Here is a 20,998-nt window from a genome sequence, read left to right on the forward strand (position 1 = left end):
TCAAAAGAAATTGTTAGGATCATGAGCCATCCATCAAAGGATTGGATGCTTTGAGTTCAGATTACAAAATTGATTTTTGCATCTCATTTGCCTTCTCCTTTTCTCCTCTTCAATTATAAACTAAAATTACAAAACTTACTTAAATAAAGTTCCTAAGAACTAAGAACAAGAAGAGAGAACTTCAGGGAAGAATTTCTATACAGAATGTGAATGAGAATGTGTGAATTGATGTCTTTGATTCGAATGAAATGTGCCCTATTTATATAAGTTCACTGGAGCCGCTGAATTTCTTGTTAGCACTGTTCAGCAGCTGACCAAACCCTTCAGCGTGGGTTTGGTCACTTGATCAAGCAGCTTTGTCACCTCCTTATGCTTGACTCACCAAAGCTAGTTGTGAGTTATGGGACCAGTTATGGTGAGCTACTCTGAAAAGTCGATGGTGGTTACTTGAAGTGATGTCATTGGTGAGTTCATCGTTTGCTTGATGGCTAAGTCAACTCTAGGTGTACACCGCTTAGCACACCTGTTGCACCGCTAAGCTGCTTGTTTAGCAACTTTGATCATTCTGACTGGGACAAGGCCTGGTGCTTGCTGATCTGGGCAGGAGTCTGATTCTCCGTTGAGTTGCTTTGTTGCACCGCTAAGTTGCTTGTTCAGCAGCTTGGGCATGTGCCAAGCTCGTGTCTGACCGTGTCAATCTTGAGTTCTAACCGTGTCAGGACTAGTCTGGTGCTAGGTTGAGCGGCCAAGCAGGTCCACTCAAATGCTTGCTTGAGCAGCTTGGTCCAGGTTAGGCTGGTATCCAGGTCAACTTAGCGTGGCTTGGTCCACGCTCAGCTGCCTACTTCAACACCTTGATTGGACTTCTTTTTTTTTTTACCCATGAGTCTTTTTTTCTCTTCTTCTCTTCTTTCTAAATCCTACAAAATACATATAAAAAGAAATACAAACACAACTATACAAGATTGTGATATTTTATACAAAAAGTATTGTTTTAAGTTGGTTTTTCTCAATTATGCTTACGATAACTGTCATAAAAGTGTAGGAAATTTAGGTATGTTTGGCACTAATCAGTGACATATGGTTTCATGACTAAAAATGGCTTCTCAAATTCTAAAACCCATACCCAATCATTTGTAATCCATTAGCAAACTAGGAAAAATAGATTTATCAACTAAGAACCTTTAGCCATAAATCTTATGAATAGATATGGTAGTATATTCGATCATAAAAACATGAACAATATGGCACCAGGAAAAGAAAATATCTTACCTTTTTCATCAGCATAAAGTTATAGTCACCAATTCATTCATTATACAACCGAAGATGATGACAATTCAGACATTGACATACAAGGTATGCATTTAATATTTAAGCTTATTATTAGTCATTGAAAATTCAATTTATTTTTCTATATTACACTAATATTGTTTATTGTTTACATTTGTAAGATGGGAACATTGAACTCTCTTCAATGGATGAAGATCAATTTGATAATTCCTATACGGCCTTAATGTTTTGAAAAACAACAAGGTAATTTACTATATATTATGAATTTTAATTTACAATACAACAAAAGAACCACAAACCTTTAAATTTTTGGTATAGGATATTCTGATATTGGCGATCCTGCTATTGAAAGTGATCATTGTGGAGCATGCATGTGGTATCAAAATAATATTCACCTATACAACATGATATTTACATTCACATTCGTTGGTGCAAATTTTGGTAGATCTATCAACAATGGTAGAGGTCCACCAACTTTTAGGATTCAAGGACAACCACGTCATTACATTTGTAGCATGTTGCCGATGCCTAGACAATGCCCAAAATTTATGCAACTCTACATTTATGATATAGAACATGACATTGAAAGCAGGGTGGAAGGAATAAGGTAGATAATAGTTAATTACTATAGAAAAAAGTTCATATTTTTTTATATCCAAATAAACATTATTGATTTGTTGTTTAATTGATGAATATAGGAACAACAAGGTTGATTCCAAAGTAGTTTGGCAACTATCACAAATGTTGGATGAAAATATTGTCCATGCAAAGTCTTTCAGAAAGGCAAGGGAAAGATTAAAAGATAGTGTTATTCCAAACTTGAAGGTGAAGCTAATTTCCGAAAGGAAATCCCATGGCAAAGTAAATAACTTACCAACAGTTTCTGAAGTGGCTACTTTGATAGTTGGAGATTTTGAAAATAATGTACATGCCTGCATTGTCTTAACCAACAAAATGCCATGCCCTACCCATTTTAAGATAGGCTAACGGGCATGCGAATAGTCTACAAACATTGATGAATAATTTAAAAATAAAAAATAATATCATAAAATGAAATTAAATAAAATTGTTGAAAGAGAACAAAATTTAAAAAAACGTTGAGTTTTTGTATGAAGTTGACTAAATCATATTACATCATAATTTTCTTGAGACATTAAATTACATTACATCATAATTTATTTGAATTTTTATTCTTCTTTTCCTTACATTATGCATGTGTGTCATCCATATTGCCCAATAGAAATGCCCGTGGGCTTCATGGACAAACGGGTCGGGAAAAACGAGCAAATAGGCAAAATTTAGAAGTCATGCCCGCAAAAAAATTGTGGGCTGTGCAGGCGTGCCTACAGGAAATGCCTATATTGCCATCTATAATATTGACTCAAAATCACAAAGAGATAAAATTATGGAAACACAAAGTGGTCATTTGAAGAGAATTGATTAATTACATGCAAGATATTTGGCTTTCTAATATGCATTGTTGTATCCATTTGGAAAGGATGGTTATAGACATGATGTTTGTCACAGAGTTAGAGCAGATTATCATAATAGAAAATGAAATTGTCTAACTGTAAGAGAACGAATGTCCTTTAGATTTCAAACAAGGAATAATGAAGCTCAAACTTTGTTGCTATCAAGAAGGCTATTTCATCAATTTTTAGTAGATGTTTATACTTTGGTGGAGTCTGAACGATTGTCTTTTATCAAAAGAAATCAGTCAAATATAAGGGTTGATAAATACAGAATTTTGAATGAATCTCAAATAAATTACCAAAGTCAAGGATCAAATATTGGATAGAGAGTGATATTACCTTTAACCTTTCTTAGTAGTCATAGATAAATGGGTCAATTATACTTTTATGGGATGATCATTTATAGTTCATTAGGATTTCATGATTTTTTTCTAACAATGATATGCAATCCTAATTGGCCTGAAATTATAAGATTTCTTAACCCTATGGGTTTGAAGCCACGTAATAGTCTAGATATCATCTCAACGATGTTCAAAATGAAGTTTGAAGAAATACTTGAAGATTTAAAGAAAATGTATGTTTGGGTAAAGTAATTGCTTGTAAGTATATATTTCATATAATTTATTACTTTATCTCATATATGTTACTATTTAAATAAACTTCGATACTTATTATTCCTTCTTTTACTGTTTCAGATATGTACACCATTGAATTTCAAATGAAAGGTTTACGATATGCGCACTTGCTTATTTTCTTGCACCCATCTAACAAATATCCATCTCCAAATGACATTGATAAAATTATCTCTACTGAAATTCCAAATTAGAATGATGATCCTGAATGGTACAACTTGATCAAGTCACATATGATTCATGGTCCATGTGGTTCTTGCAATATGTCTTCTCCATGTATGAAATATGGTAAATGTTCTCGGAATTTTTCAAAACAATTTCAACAATCTACAATTGTTGATCAAGATGACTATCATGTCTATATGAGAAGAGATAATGGAAACATTGTTGACAAAAATGACATTTCTCTTGACAATCGTTATGTTGTCCCTTACAACCCGCAACTATTAATTAAGTATCAAGGTCACATTAATGTGGAGTGGTGTAACCAAAGCACTTCACTTAAGTACTTATTCAAGTATATAAACAAAGGTTGTTATAGGATCGCAATTGTTATTAAACCAACAGATGATGGTGGATCACAGACTCAAGGGAACATTGATGAGGTTAAACAATATCTCGAATGCAGATATGTATCACCATTAGAAGCATGTTGAAGAATTTTTAAATTTCTCATTCATGGAAGACAACCAACTGTCAAAAGATTGTACTTTCATCTTTCAGGAGAGCAACCAGTATACTTTAACGATCATAAGGACATTGACAATATTCTTTCAAGATCAATAGTATCAGAATCTATGGTTATATGTTGGATGGAAGTAAAATAAACAATATCCAGAAGGTAGAACTTTGGCTTATGCTAAATATGTGTCAAAATTTGTTTAGTGAAGAAAAATAGGTATTGGAAGCCAAGAGAATAAGGTTATATAATTGGTAGACTAATTTGGATTTCTCCAAGCATCGATGAGCTATATTATCTTAGGATAATGTTGACAATGGTTAAAGGACCAACATGTTATGAAGACATTAGAACTATTTCAAATATTCAATATTCAACACTCAGGGATGCATACTTTGCTATGGGATTACTTAAGGATGATAGATAATATATTGAAGCTATAAGAGAAGCAAAGGATTAGGGTTCTGGATTCTATTTGTGACATCTATGAATAGACCAAATCATGTTTGGGAGGAAACATGGCAATGGTTATCTGATAATTCCATACAATCAAAGAAATATCTCCAATAATCAAGATATGCAATAATTATATTACAATTTATTATTAAAATTGACTTTAATGTAAATATATTATATCACATAAGACTTTTTTACACATTGGTGCATACTGATGAACAACTATAAAATCTAACTTCATTGGAGATTGAAAAACTAATCGAAGGAAATCGAAGAAGTTTGAATGACTATCCTTCAATGAATACCCAAATGGGTACATAACAAGTCAACTAGGCAACACACTAATATATGAAGAGCTTAATTATGATACAAATGAATAAAATAAAAACTTCAATACTCTTTTTAACTATCTCACATGTACTTCCATTTTGTTAGCAATTTTATGTATTTAACCTTATTCTTAATTAATCTATATCTACTAATAAGATGAATGTTTACATATTCATTTCATATTATCCATAAGAACAGTGTAAGATATTCCAGACTATCATGCAAGTCGTTAGCCATCAATAGTGTCGCATGTTTATCCTATATGGTTATGGAGGAACTGGAAAAGCACATATATGGTGAACTCTAACATACGCATTGAGATCTCAAAAGCATATTATATTAACTGTGGCTTCAAGTGGTATAGACAAATCTCTAAATTCAAAATACATGTACCAAGTTTTGATAACTCTGTTTGCAACATTCATCAAGGGTCAGAACTTGCAAACTTATTGAACAAACAAAGTTAATTATATGGGATGGAGTTCTAATGTCACATAAGTTTTCCTTCGAGGCACTTGATAAAAGTCTTGGAGACATAATGGGAACAACAAATGGCTCAATTTTGTTTAGAGGAAACCTTGTAATATTTGGAGGTGGTTTTAGACAAATCATATGAATGGTTCTAAGAGGGTATCGTTTAGATATTGTACATGCAACAATTAATGCGTCTTATCTTTGGCATCAATGTGCAGTTTTAATTCTTATAAATAACATGTGTCTACAAAGTTATGATAATGCAACAAATATCAAGCAAATCTCTAAATGGATACTAAAGTTGGAAAATGGAAAATTATCCGAGTCTAATGATGGTTTTGCTGAAGTTAATATTCCATAAGAACTTCTGATTATAGATTATGATCACCCAATTGATGCAATAGTCTTTAGCACCTACCCAAACATTGAAGATCATTACAAGGACAAACAATTTCTTTAATGTAGAGCAATACTTGCATTAATAATTGAAATTTTTTATCAAATCAATGACTAGGTTATGAGTAAAATTTTAGGTCAAGTATATTCACTTTTCTTTAAATATTCATTATCTTAAACATAATATATTTATTATACTTATATTAATAAATATTCTAATGTATAATTATAGGTATTGGAAAAAAAATACCTAGTTCAGATTCAGTTGATGTGTTAATGCTAATGAAAGTGAAGCATTCAATATACTAACTCCTGAATTTCTAAATTCACTTGCAACATATGGTCTTCCAAATCATAGGATTAAGCTAGAAGTGGATAGTCTGATAATTCTATTAAGGAATTTAGACCATTCAGAAGGATTATGTAATGGCGCAAGATTTGTAGTCACTAAGATGAAAAATCATGTACTTAAGGCAAAGATCATGTCTGGAAAAAATATTGGAAATATCATTTATATTCCACGGTTATCAATGTCACCATCCCAATCTTCATGACCTTTCACACTTATCAGAAGACAGTTCCCTATAATTGTTTCACATGCTATGACAATAATAAATCTCAAGGTCAATCATTAGAAAATGTGGGGTTGTATTTACCTAGACCATTATTTAGTCATGGTCAATTGTATGTAGTTGTTTCAAGAGTTCAAAGCAAAAATGGATTGAAGATATTGATACATGACAAGGATGGTAAACCACTTAAGATAACAACAAATGTTGTTTATAAAGAAGTTATCCAAAATCTATAACATGTATTCTACAACTTATTTAACATTTGTTCCAAACTTTTCTTCATAACAAATATTTTATTTTAAATAACATGCTCGATATCATCTCATTATTCAACATCTTTAGTCAGCAATCAAATTCATACAAACCATTTTTTATGAGGTAATTTTTACTAACATTTTTATTAACAAATTATGATGTTGTTCTTTAATTAAATTCTTGTAATATAGATTATCAGTCGTGTGAATGCACAAGTCTCCTACTAGTCATTATTAAAAATAACATTAAAAATAATATATTTTTATAAGATGAACCCGACTTTAAAAAAATGAAATATGAATTAATTAGTTATTTAACTTTCTTTAAATTTATATGTTATTTTTCCTACAAACAAAAAAATGTTATCAGTTGTTTAAAAATTATTAGTAAATATATATTTTAGTCCCTCATGTTTTTTGACTATACGAATTTGATCCTTCAAAAATTGAAAAACACAAAATGATCGCAAAAAATTTCAAATATATATCAAATTAGTCTTTTTTAGCATGTTTACAATATCTAATAGGAACTAATTTGACCATAAAAATGACTAATTTGACTCACATTTCAAAAAAATTGGATCATTTTGAGTTTTTTAATTTTCGAGAACCAAACTAATAAGATTGAAAAACATGAGAGACTAAAATGAATATTTATTCAAATTATTTTTAAGCAAAAGTGCATGTACATTGTGGTCTATTAACTTATCTTTTCCCATTTTCGTCCCTTGACTTTTTTCTTTTTATGTTAGTCTTTTTACTTTGTTTTTGTTATCATGTTGTCCCATTTATTAAATTATTTTCTAACATCGTTAATAAGTGTGTTATATATCTCTTTGTAGTCATGCCATGTAACACACTTATTGCCGGCATTAGAAACATTTAAGAGGGGTTCTTAACGAAAACAAAATTCAGGAAGTGAAGTAAGGCAAAAAAATGAGATACTAAAATGAGAAAACTAATCAAGTTAAAGGACAAAAACATAAATTTCCTAATTTTTTGAATATTAATAATAATTTATTTACTTTTTGTAAAATGTTAAAGGAAATGAAATAATAAATTATATCGCTTTTTTATTATTTTAAAATCAGTTTATCTCTAAAAATGTAATATTTTTAACAATAATTTTTTTTAGAAAGATATTTATAGTAATATTGTCTAGGAGACATACCCAAGTGTTATAGTTATATTTTTTTTAGAAATTTTAACCATAATATTATGCATAATCAGAAATTTAATATTTAAAATATCAAATGACAAATAACTTATTAGACAAAAATAATAGTGGAGCAAAATGCTAAATATATAGATTAAGCACACATGGTGAAAATAATTGATATATGACGGATTGGGAAGCTTACATATTTATTATGATATACTTTTAAATGAATTATATTTTTTTTTCTCTTAAATCTTATTGGAAAGTCAACATATTTATGATTTTTGATTAATTATCAAATGAGAAGAAAAATGAATAGCATTGCAGCCAAAATATAACGTGTATTATAAAATAATTTTACCAAAATTTTCTATAGTGCTATAAATATGAAAGGGCAAGAATAAATTTATTTAAGCTAAACCAAACGAAATGGGTAACTGTTTAAATGGAGGTACTAAATAATTAAGCATAGTATACTAAGTAGTAAGTATATTCAATAATTAATTCATTCTCATCTCTCATTTTAGTTATTATTGAGGCTTGTTAGGTAAAATTCAGAAAACAAAATAGGGATCGCAATATAACAGAAACTTGTAAATACATGACTAAACTCGAACAAAGATCCGTTGTCTTAAACCATGTCCCAAACTCTGTAACTTTATCCCAAACCAATCATATTATGTCACGTCAGTTAAAAAAATTAAATATTCATAATTTTATCAATTTTACTTCATTATAATTGGTTAGCGACAGGGTTGGAGACAGCATATCCTCATCCGAATAAACTCAACCTAAGTTTGAAGGGAGAAACCTATTTGATTGGGAAATAGTTTATTTTTTAAACCTCCTTCATATTTATGTTCGGGTTTCACCAAACATGAACCCTCATATATATATATATATATATATATATATATATATATATATATATATGAGCTTTACAAAAGTACCCCTAAATATGTATTCGGGCTACAGTTGAAATGGATTTGGGGTCTGGGTAGGGTCCATTTTGCAATCCGAGAAATTTGGATTCAGGCTTTGGATTTGATGTTGAGGAAAAGAAAACTTAACTCCGGCCTGATACAATTCTGCGGACGAAGCCTAGTTAATCAGCCAAAAATCTTCCATAAGTATTAAGGGTCGTTGTATGGGGAATGTTGGCACAATAACTCCACTAAGAGATATGACTGATATTTAATGTTCAGTACATACATTTTAAATGTTAATTCAATGAGTTGTCATCTACCTTTACTACATAGGCAGAGTTATGGTTGGCTACTCAATCTTTTACCTCCTTGGCAATTAAATTTGCAGACCACACCCATTATTGCACTGAATTCACCCCAACTACCAAATAAATGCAGCAACATGCTTAGAGACATGATCGTGTCCGGTACTAGAACTCACCATATAATTAGCAATCAATCCGCTTAACATTTGTTTGAAATTAAATTCATTATTTACATTTTTTTTAGTTTGGTAGACTTGGTTCATAAATTAAATGAATTAAATTTGAAATAAAAATCAAAACTCGTTAAAAATGAATTAAATTTGAGTTAAATATAATTCATCTAGTTAGACTCATGAAATAGCTTGATTATATATATATAAATTTATATATTCAAATATATAGAGAATTTTTATTTATGAATATTTAATATAATATATAAATGATCTTTATTAAGGTTAATGAACTACATAAATTTGAGTTCCTTAATCCACTCGAGAGTCAGATTTCTCTCAATTACTGGAGAAGGACAGTTAGATAAAAATACATAGAAAAATTAAAAGATAATAACACTTTTATCTCTTTAACTTAATATTGACATTATATTTTTGTCCTTAAAAATACACTAAAAATCTTACAGACCGACTCTCCCCTCGAAAGTTTGTAAACTTTAATTGAATTGATAGAAAAAATAGTCCACTTTAAACTCTGATGAAAGCCAATCCTTACAGAACTTGGTTTCCACTCAACTCATTTTAACCCTTATTCCTCACATTATAAATATGTACCTCAATGTAAAAGCACAACCCAGAAGAGTATATCTCAAACTTAAAGCCATAAGTTGAAATTATTTTAATCTCAGTGTAAGGCTACTTCTTTCCCTCATGGCTAGCAAGCTGTTTTTCCTGTCAATTATGTGCTTAGCACTTGGTGCAATCAGTCCGGCGGCCGAAGCCGCCGTGTCATGCGGTCAGGTGGTGAACAACCTGACCCCATGCGTTTCCTACGTAGTGTATGGTGGGAGCATAGTTCCTGAACAGTGCTGCAATGGGATCAGGAACCTGAATGGCATGGCTCAGAACACACCGGATCGCCAGAACGTGTGCAACTGCATCAAGAATGCTGTTAGTTCCAGTGGATTCAGTTTCTCTAATTTCAATCTCAACCTTGCTGCTGGCCTTCCTCAAAAATGTGGTGTTAACATTCCTTACCAGATCAGCCCTAATACTGATTGCCGCAGGTACATAAAATACATAAACATATGCATAGAGCAGTGTGAACTTTTTTACTAACTAGGTGAAATATGACACAAATGAAAGTTTCATACTTTTTATTTAAAAATAATTTGAATTTGGATGATTAAAATAATTTTATGGTACAAAATCATCTCTATTTAGTATTGGACTCTCCAGTACTAAACATGATATTGGTTCACTTATATTATGTTTAGAATGAACATGATTCATCTTCTTTATTAGAATGTAAAGTAGAAAATGATATTTTTAATTTTTTAATTCAAAAATAAATAAATAAAGATTTGAACCTTTAAAGAATATTTTGGTGTGACATGTAAAATTTATTGCAACTATGATTGAGACGACAAAGACTTGTGCCCATAATATTGCAAAAACATTATAATTACAAAGTACAATTTAAAACAAGTGTTTAGAATATTTCTAAATAACATCATATTACTAACACTTTTGTTTATACGTTTTTTCTCTCTCGTTTCATCATATCAAAAGACATAAAAATGGGAGAGACTATACATTGTCCCATATACTATAAATTATCATGTGGTTCAAGACCATATTACTACCATCTATTATGCTTAAATTTTAATGGATCATTGTGATACATTTAAGATCATTAGCCTTGCCCCACGTAATAATCTCCCATAAGGTGTCTATATCAAAATATTTTTAACACCCTAACTACTATGCTATGAAATTTCTTTTATCATGAATATTTTCCATTATATCTAATGGGACCCTTTTTTTTTTGATGCAGGGTTCGGTAAGGTTGATGATACGTGAACCAATGAATGAAGAAGTGTGTTTTATAGTTTTAGTAGTGTATGAATAAAGAAAGAGGCTACATAAGTGACATGGAATCACTAGAAAATGCTTCTTTCATGCTTTGTAGTAGTGTTCTTATGTGTTTATGGCGTGGCTTTGCTCATGCTGCTTGTGTTCGCATGTTGTAGGCATTAATAGAAGGTAGGGGGTATAAGCAGTTGTTATCTCTTAAGGTATGGTCAGCTTGTTTAGGGAATGGATTTTAAGAATTTGTCTAGAGTTGTTTTAAATGCTGGTATATGTTCAAGTGTTTTAAACTGTACTCTTCAACCGCAATCGTAGTGACTACATTGTAGTTTTTATAGTCTCCATAATGGCGTTGTGACCATATCAATTATATTTTTCCACAATTACTATGAACACAGTATAAGTAACTCAAAAATTTAAAATACTCTTCTCAAGTTACTTGTCTATTTCTTTTGTTACATGAGCATAGGTTATGAGGTTTTAAAAGTAACACTCCTTCCATTTTTATAAGTATTCAAGATTTTTACACAAATTAAATAAATAAATGATTGTTTTTTATCAAAAATATTATAGCTCACTCTTTTATACCAATAAATTTTCGAGGAAATGAGTATCAAACTTAAATTTTGAAATACTTTATTTATTTGAAGAATATAAATCGGTAAAAAGGGATTTAGAAGAAGAAAACAGGAAAATGAAATTCTTATTAGACACAGTTAGAATTGATATTGTTATAAATTTCTGTTATTCCTTTACTCTACAATTATTTTTCTCTCTCCATAATATTGTGAATAATAATAATATAATTGATAAATGAGTAATTAATATTATCTTAACTATTGATTTTATTTCAAATTATGTATAAAAATCAATTTTGATATTATAACTTGATGGAGTATTTCTTACACTCCTGTGCGTAAAATGAGTTTAAGTTTGCCCATAAAAAATAATATATTAAATTTTGTGACTATTAAATAGGAAGATACCCTCCCTAAAATAACAGTTATTATAAGGAAAAGATGCATTACTATACATTTCAACACAATGGAAGCAAATTAATGGAATGATATTCCTAAAGACATAAATTAATATTTTTATATTAGTTGTTGGAATTTCAGTGGGTAGGGATAGAAAATGTTTTTTTTTTACACGAGATCTTTGTTTAAATTAACATGGATAGAGATTTTTTTTGGATACTACCAAGGGGGTATTCATCATCTTGTAGATAAGAAATTAATCTATTTCGAAGTGTGCGGTTGCCCCTTCGAACAAGTGTCACTCTTAGGAGTTGAACCCTTGACTTTGTTAGAACTATGCCTCAAGTATAGTATTGATTGAGTAGAAAAGAAAGAATGAAAAGAAAGTAAATGAGTGCATACTGAAAACGGAAAGTGCAAATTGGGAAATTAACAACCAATTTAACTACCTCTTACTATTTATAGTATGTTTAGTTTTACAAGCCCAACCCATTACATTTAAGGCCCAATACTTTCCTACACTACATGCTATTGAATTACACTAGCAACTCAATATTCCTCCCTAATTCAAGCTTGATAAACTCATAACACCAAGTTGTCTTCTTTGTTTTACAAAAATTTCTCTCCTTAATGGCTATGTGAAGATATCAACTTGTTGTTCCAAGGAAGTGCAGAATTCTAACTCCAAGTTTCCCTTTTCCACTTGATCCCTCAAGAAATGGTGTTTGATGTCTATGTGTTTGCTACGCCCATGAGCCACTGGATTCTTGGACATATTGATTGCTGATTTATTGTCCATGAATATCAACATTGCTTCATCAGCACTCACACCTATCTCATTGAGTAAGGATTGCAGCCATAGACCTTGACAAGCTCTTAAGCAGACAACTATATACTCTACTTCATAGGATGAAAGTGTCACTACTTCTTATATCTTTGAGCTTCAACTAACAGATGAATCTTTGTATTTGAATAAGTAACCAGTAGTACTTTTATGTCTAATAGCAGGGGAAAGCACATCATAGTCTATGCTTCCTTTCAAGTATTTGAGTAGTCTTTTAACTACTTGCATATGTGGGGCTCTAGGATCTTCTATGTGTCTACTAACCAGTCTCACTCCATAAGTTATGTCTGGCCTGCAATTAAAAATGTATCTTAGTGAGCCTATCATCTGTCTATAGAGTGTTATGTCAACATATCACTACCACATTTTTGGCCTATGGCAACGCCTCCACATTCAACGGTTTTGAAACCGTGGTCTTAGAGTATAAAAGGCCACGGTTTTAAAAATGTTGTCTATTCATTGTATTAGACCATGGTTTTTTATATTGTTGTCGTAAGTACTCTGAAAATCGTGCCTACTATAGTTTAAGACCACAGTTTTAAAATCGTTGCATATTCTCTATATTAGACCATGGTTTTTTGATATTGTTGTCATAATTGTTTTTAGTACCAAACTATTGGACCACGGTTTTAGCACCGTTGTCAGTTTAAGTTTATTAAAACCATTCTCTTTTATTTTTTTTTAATTTTTTATTTTATTTAACTTCAACTATTAGATAAACTTCTTTCCTTAATAGATAACCTTCTCGTCTTATTCTTCAAACTATGAACCCTAACTGTCTTCTCCCAAAATCTTGGTTTATTTTCCTTCCTCCTTCTCTCACTCGCTTCTTCTCATGGAGCTCTCATTTCCTTGTTCTCCAGCGCAAACACATTTCAACGTTATTGCTGCCATTAGCGGCACCTTCACCGTCAATCTTCATATATATTTTTTCCTTTTGTAATGAATAGTTTCAATGGAATGGTAGATTGTTGGTGCGTCAATCTTACGTGTGTAGAAAATTATCGATCTTATAGGAACTATCAGCATATCACAAAACCATCTTATATTCAAAAACCATGTTAAAGATGGCATTTGGGGAGAAGGGATTTTTTCTGGTGCGAAAGAGGTACTAACAATTTTATCTTTGATTTTCCATCTTTGATTCTTTTTTCCCTTCAATTTAGCTTTTATTCAAAAAATGGCTTCTCTGTGAATAATATTTCTAAATTAGTTTTGTATGTCTATTTTGACCAAGATTTCATTGAAGGTTACTCAGTGTCATTTTATTTTAAATTTAAAGCAGAGACTCTAACAAGGTGGATGAACCCTTCAAGATTGAAGAAGCATAGACTGTAAATGTGCTCTACACCATAATACTTATGTGTATATGTCTTTTATGACCTAATACTTATATGTGTAGATAAGCCTATTTTTAACTTCAATGCTATTGTTACATTTGTAGATCATGGGTTTACTGTTGCCAGTCTTAGTTGGTTTGTTTGGTTGGTTTTTTTGATGCTTTTTCATATTTGTGACAACAATTAGTCTTTCATGCTTTAAGTATTACAACTGTTAATCCTTTTTCCTTATGATTATTATTCATGGATATTAGGAATATCATGAGATGTTAACTCTAAAGCCTGATGTACTTAAATTATGTTGTCCTGACACCTCATTTTCATATTTATCATTGAACACTTTTGAAGGAGTCCAAATCTATCATTGGAGTTGAATTTGCTACTCTGACTCTACAGGTTTGTTACATTGATCCTTTACTTTTCTCATTTCTAGATTTTGTCTTGTACAATGAATGTAAAAGTACATCAAATATACAATTTTATGCCACAACAAGTAAAGGGGGATTGCATGTCTCAATGGAAATGGAGGAAAATAGAGAAATAATTTGCAGTGCATTATATAACAGCTACTTGGAGATATATAAGAGCTAACTAGAATAGTGGAAAAACCTCAAATTTCTAAAATTGAACTATGCCAACAGGGGAGAGTGTTGTTTTGTCTAGTTATAAGTGCAAAGGCATATATTCAATGTTATTTACCTTAATGAAAACATGTTTGTATTTGATATAATGCAATTGTTGTTGGTACTTGGTGTTTGTATACTTCTTTTGTGATGTGAATTAACATTGAATATTTATGTTATAGGATTTCCTGGTGATCTAATTATGTTGGCAAAGTAATCCATATGATTTTTTATACCACAAATTGTTGGGACCAAAATAAACCAGTTACAAAAGACTAATGGTTATGACACTAATTATGTGCTTGATGGTGAAAAAGGCAAATAAATAAAGGTGGAAGCTATAGTGAATGATAACAAATCAAGGAGAGTTATGAAGATATCTACAAATGCTCCTAGATTGTAATTTTATACTGCTAATTTCGTCAAGAATGAGAAAGGGAAAGATGGATTTGTATATCAAGCTCGTTCAACATTATGTTTGGAGACCCAAGAACTGTGTTTTCAGCCACTTTTTATGAGTACTTTGAGTTCATGGAACATTAGTTTATTAAAATAAATAAGAGATTGTGTGAGCTTCATTCTTGATATTAGATGTCCTAGAATTTATCAGAGAAACTATTCTCTAAAATATATGTGTATAACATCTCCTACGTCAATTCTATTTTTATTTTTTTATTAATTCAAGCAAAGACCACGGTTTTATAAGTGTTCTCTAAACTATTATAGACAACGGTTTTAAATGTTACCTATAGCAACAGTTTTAGTAGTGTTCTATAAACTATCTTAGGCAACGGTTTTAAGTGTTACCTATGGCCACAGTAAAAAACTGTAGTCTTTTCAAACTAAATAAATCGTTGCCTATATCAATTATAAAGATAACGGTTTTTTGTCTATTGTTGCCTTATATCAAAAAACCGTTGCCTACACAAAAGGCAACGCCTTAGACTACCACAATTATAAAACCGTTGTCTATGACAAAGACAACGGTTTTTTTATTTTAGACCACGGTTTGGAGGCGTTGCCTTAGGGTGAAAATGTTGTAGTGTATTCATCTCCAATGCTTCCTTTGTACAAGATGATGCCTACTTCCAGTGGTGTTGCAGCAAAGTTACATTCAAGCATGCCAAACCTTTTAAGTACTTCTAAGATGTACTACTTATGGTGCATCGGAATCCCACTACTTAACCTTGTAAACTCAATTCCCAGAAAGTATGTGAAAGTTCCTAGGTCTGACATTTCAAACTCCAATTTCAGATTTCTCTTTATGTCCGTTATTGCCTGATTGTTGCAGCCAGTGATTAAGAGGTCATCCACATACAAGCATATTACAATAGATGCTTCAGTTGATGCTTCCTTTATGTAGATACCATGCTCATTCTTACATCTAATGAGTCCTTCTTTTAGAATGAAGCCATTTATTCTCTTATTCCATGCCTTTGGTACCTGCCTAAGTCCATAGAGTGCTTTATGTAGTTTGTATACTTTCTGCTCTTGACCAGGAACTACAAAGCCGTGAGGCTGAGTTACAAAGACTTCTTTGTCCAGAGGACCATTCAGAAAAGCTGATTTTACATCCAACTGGATTAGGGATCAATTCAGTGAGCTTGCAATTGCCACAACAAGTCCCACAGTTTCAATTTTTTCAAATAGAGCAAATACTTCATCAAAGTCTAGGCCAAGTCTCTGTAGAAATCCTTTTGCGACCAATCTGGCTTTGTGCTTAGACACCTCTCCATTTGGTTTTACTTTCACCTTGTATACCCACTTGACTGAAATGGATTTCTTCCCTTTAGGTAGTGTTGCAAGTTCACATGTATTGTTTCTTTCAATTGATCCAATATCTTCCATCATAGCTTCAATCCAACAGGTCTCCTTTGTAGCTTGTTCAAAATTGATTGGTTCCATCTCAACTAACATTGCCATGTAAGCTAAATCTCCATCTATTATGATTGAGGTATCAAAAAACATTTCATAATCCCTCAGTCTGGTTGGTAGATGTCTTTGCTTCTAAGGTCTATCACTTGCATCACTGATGTTTTCACTAGTTGTGATACCTTATTGTGGTTCATGCTTTTTTCCTATGTCCATTTGACCTCCTGTAGTTTAGGATGCACCTACTATAATCCGATCTCAGGCTTGAGTCTCATCAAACATGATGTCTCTGTTGTACAAGATGAAGTTTGTCTTTTGATCATAGATTTTGTAAGCTCTTGTTGTGTGATACCCTAGGAAGATGAGTTTTTCTCCTATGTCATCTAGTTTCTTCCTTTTGTAAGATCTGATACCACTGTTAGAACGATGTTTGAAGTAGATTGACCCAAAGACTCTAAAGTGCTTCACATCAGGCTTGATTCCTGACCAAGCTTCTTCATGTGTTGTTCCTTTTAGTCTCTTTGTAGGACTCATGTGTGCAACATAAGCTGTATTGACCATTGCTTCCCCCCAAAATCTCTTGGGTAGACCTTTTGTCTTTAACATGCTTCTCACCAAATTTTGGAAGAGTTTAGTTAACTCTTTCAATTGTGCCATTATGTTGAGGTGTATATGATGCAATCACTTCATGTGTGATACCCTCTTTGTTGCAGAATTCATGAAACTCATTTGAGGCATATTCCCCCTCCTCCACCACTTCTTATTAGCATCAGTTTTCTTTCATACTGATTTTTAGCAAGTGCTTTAAAAATTTTAAACCTTTCAAACACTTCACTCTTCTTCTTAATCAGATAGCCATAGCTTCCTTGTAAAATCATCCTTGAAGGTCACAAAGTAGTTGTTTCCTTCAATGATTGAACTTCTAAGGGACCACATACATCTGTGTAAATCACTTCCAAAAGTTTTTTGATTTTTGTTGGGATCTGTGATGTGAATGTGTTTCTAGTCTGCTTGCTTGTGATGCCGTCTTCACACATGCTAGTAGCAATGTTGATTTCAGGTAGCCCAGTCACCATATCATCTTTTCTCAACAACTCTAAACTCTTGAGATTAAGATGACAGAATCTTTAGTGCCAAGTCCTTGTGTCATCAGTTATGGACTTCAAGCACTTGTGATCACTGAGGTGAATTCCTATCTTGAAGGTTCTATTATTTGAAAGAAGATCCTTCAAGATTTGTCTACCTTTCTTGTTGAAGATCTTTAAGACTCTATCTTCCATTTTCATCTTGTAGCCTTTTTCAAGTAGTTGTCTAAGACTAATGAGATTATTTCTCATCCTAGGCACATACATGACATTTAAAATGCTAGAGAGTACACTATCTTTTCTCTTGATCAGGATCTTTCCTATCCCTTCTGCATTAGTAAAGCTATCATTTGCAAATTTGACCTTGGTCTTTACTAAATTATCAAGAGAGGTGAACCTTTCTTTATGTCCAGTCATGTGATTGGAACATCCTGTGTCCAGATACCAATTGTCTAAAGATGAGTATTGGTCATGCTTGGTTGTGATCATCATCAATACATCTTCATCTAATTCAATTTCTGCCAATTTTGTATCAGGATTCTCATCTAGTTCTATTTCAACTGGGATTGAGGCGACTTCTTCTGCCATTAGCAATACTTCTTCTGATTCTTCATCCTTTGCTAATCTAGCTTTTGCTTCCTTGTTTCTCCTTTTAAGCTTACATTCATATGAAAATAGCCCCAATTGTTGCAATTAATGCATGAAATCTTGCTTTTATCTTTCTTCTTCTTTGCATTGAGATTACCTCTTCTCTTTACATTTCTTGACTCGGTATCATGACTCAAGCTTGATGATTTATACATGTGAGTTCCATGATCAAGCTGATTTGATTTGGCAGCCTCACTACTCTTCTCTCCATGCCATTTTCCACTGCTTCTATTCTATCTATCAAATTAGACAAAATTGATTTTCTTCTTGAATTGAATACTTAAGGCTTGTTGAGATTATCTTTCAGATAGCCTCTCCATGAACATCTGCTCACATGCTTCCAATGAGCCTTGTAGCTCATCAATTGTTAGGTTTTTTAAGTCTTTTGATTCCTCAATTGCCACTACAACATGATCAAATTTGGCAGAGAGGGTTATGAGAATTTTCTCAACAATACCTTGTTCAGCCAATTGCTCTCCACAACTCTTCATCAAGTTGGTTAGGGCACGAATTCTAGTGAAGTATTGTAGGATGGACTCTTGTTCCTCCATCTGCAAAAGTTCATACTGTCTACACATTATTTGCAGCCTAACCTTTTTAACTTTCACTCAACCTGAGTAGCACTTGTCAAGAATCTCCCAAGCTTCTTTGGCAGAGGTTGCAGTTGAGATTTTTTCAAAATTGACTTTGTCCACGCATTGGTGTATCAGAAACACTGCCTTGCAGTTTCTCTTCATTACATCCCTATACTTCAATGTTTGTGCTTTTGTTGGATTCTCATTGAGTGGATGAACTCCAATTTACACCATATTCAAACACTCTTGAAACCCAAAAATATCCTTCATCTGGATAGTCCAATGAACAAAAAAAATTCCCATAAAGATTGAGTAGGTTCATCGCAAATCCACTTGATGTTGTCATCTTCTTCCTTCCTTTTAACAACTCTTAATCTCCTAATCCTTGCTAGATCACTGTCGTGAACTTCACTGTTGAAATTTCTTGCACCACCGTAGGCACCACCACATGCTTCTTTGATCGTTTTGGGTCTAGATACCATCGTTAGAACTATGCCTCATGTATAATATTGATTGAGTAGAAAAGAAAGAATGAGAAAGAATGAAAAGAAAGTAAATGAGTGTACACAGAAAATGGAAAGTGCATATTGGGAAATTAACAACCAATCTAACTACCTCTTACTATTTATAGTAGGTTTAGTTTAACAAGCTCAACTCATTACATTCAAGGCCCAATACTTTCCTATACTACAAGCTATTGAATTACACTAGCAACTCATAAGACTTCTTGCTCTTTCTGAGTAACTAGTAGAGACTTACACCAATAGACGAACGATCTGTTGGAGGATAGAGACTTTAGGAGGATGAACATCTTTTGTCCTAAAAAGTGTATCACTACATATGTCAGTGCTTGTGATTGGTCATAAAAATATTTAATTATTAATTTTTTAACTTCAATATATTTTTCAAACAATAGCACATGAAGTGAGAGACTTTTGTGTGACAGATGTGATCCCACTTTAGGATCACTCTTCAACGCTACCTCACTATTAATTGCAACCTTATATGTTGGAACCTTATTAATTACAACCTTATATGTTGGAACCTTATTAATTACAACCTTATATGTTGGAACCTTATTAATTACAACCTTATATGTTGGAACCTTATTAATTACAACCTTATATGTTGGAACTTTAATAAGTTGAAGCAGGGAGGTTAGATGCATCGAAGGAGTTCCAAGCTCAAGTAATCAAGTGAAGAGTGCAAGGACGTAGCAAACAAATTAATTGCCTGTTGTTCTTTATTTGTCTAATTAAAAATAATTATTTTCTTCTTTTTAAACCGTTTGGGTTTTGTTTTTCTCTTATTTATGAATTGTTATCAAAAATTTATTTACAATAAATGAATTTCTTATCGTAATATATTTATCCATTCAAACAAATTTAGTGGAAATAAAATATTATTTAGTTCAATTATTGACACATTTAATTATGTTTTCGCATTTCTAAACTATTATGACAAAACTATTTTTTTAGTACCAAAAAAGGAGAATGTTTTAGGGGAGTTTTGTATATCTCTTAGGTATGTTATGTCTATATGTTTTTGTCATCATTAAAAAAGTAAATTGTTATTGCAAAATTGGGTAATGCAATGCAAATCTGAAGGCTTATAGGCCTAAAGATACTCTGTCCTAATAATTGAATTTTAGCTTATTCAAGTATATTGAGAAAATTAGATAAAAATAATTATTACTCTCAAATTTATGGACAAAGGTATAAGGTTACAAAATTTCCCTCTCAAAAAATTTATCAACTTTATTCATTTATATTTCTAATTGTATTACAACCGGTGATGGATCTAAAATATGTGCTACACATTGTGAGACATGAGATGTATACCCCTAAAACAAAAAGGCAATGTGTAAACATATATTAAAAATTGAACTAATAAATTCATTATATATAAAAAATACAAATATTAATGTTAAAATTGCAAAATTTAAATATATTTAATCAAACAAATTACGTACTTTATAATTGATCTCTACATGATTTCATATTTTGATATCATTGAACTCGTTGTCAATTCGTTGAACACTTCTCAT

At 31.8% G+C, this 20,998-nt stretch overlaps 1 protein-coding gene across 1 annotated transcript; it reads left to right on the forward strand.

Annotated features, from left to right (window-relative positions):
• On the forward strand, positions 9,760 to 11,051 carry LOC109350190 (non-specific lipid-transfer protein 1-like). Its single transcript, XM_019591361.1, has 2 exons — positions 9,760 to 10,182; positions 10,953 to 11,051. Exons 1-2 carry the CDS (start codon positions 9,827 to 9,829, stop codon positions 10,960 to 10,962), a joined length of 366 nt encoding a protein of 121 aa, XP_019446906.1. The 5' UTR covers positions 9,760 to 9,826; the 3' UTR covers positions 10,963 to 11,051.

Source organism: Lupinus angustifolius, chromosome LG01, assembly GCF_001865875.1.
Source record: "Lupinus angustifolius cultivar Tanjil chromosome LG01, LupAngTanjil_v1.0, whole genome shotgun sequence".
In the NCBI taxonomy this organism is placed as follows: domain Eukaryota; kingdom Viridiplantae; phylum Streptophyta; class Magnoliopsida; order Fabales; family Fabaceae; genus Lupinus; species Lupinus angustifolius.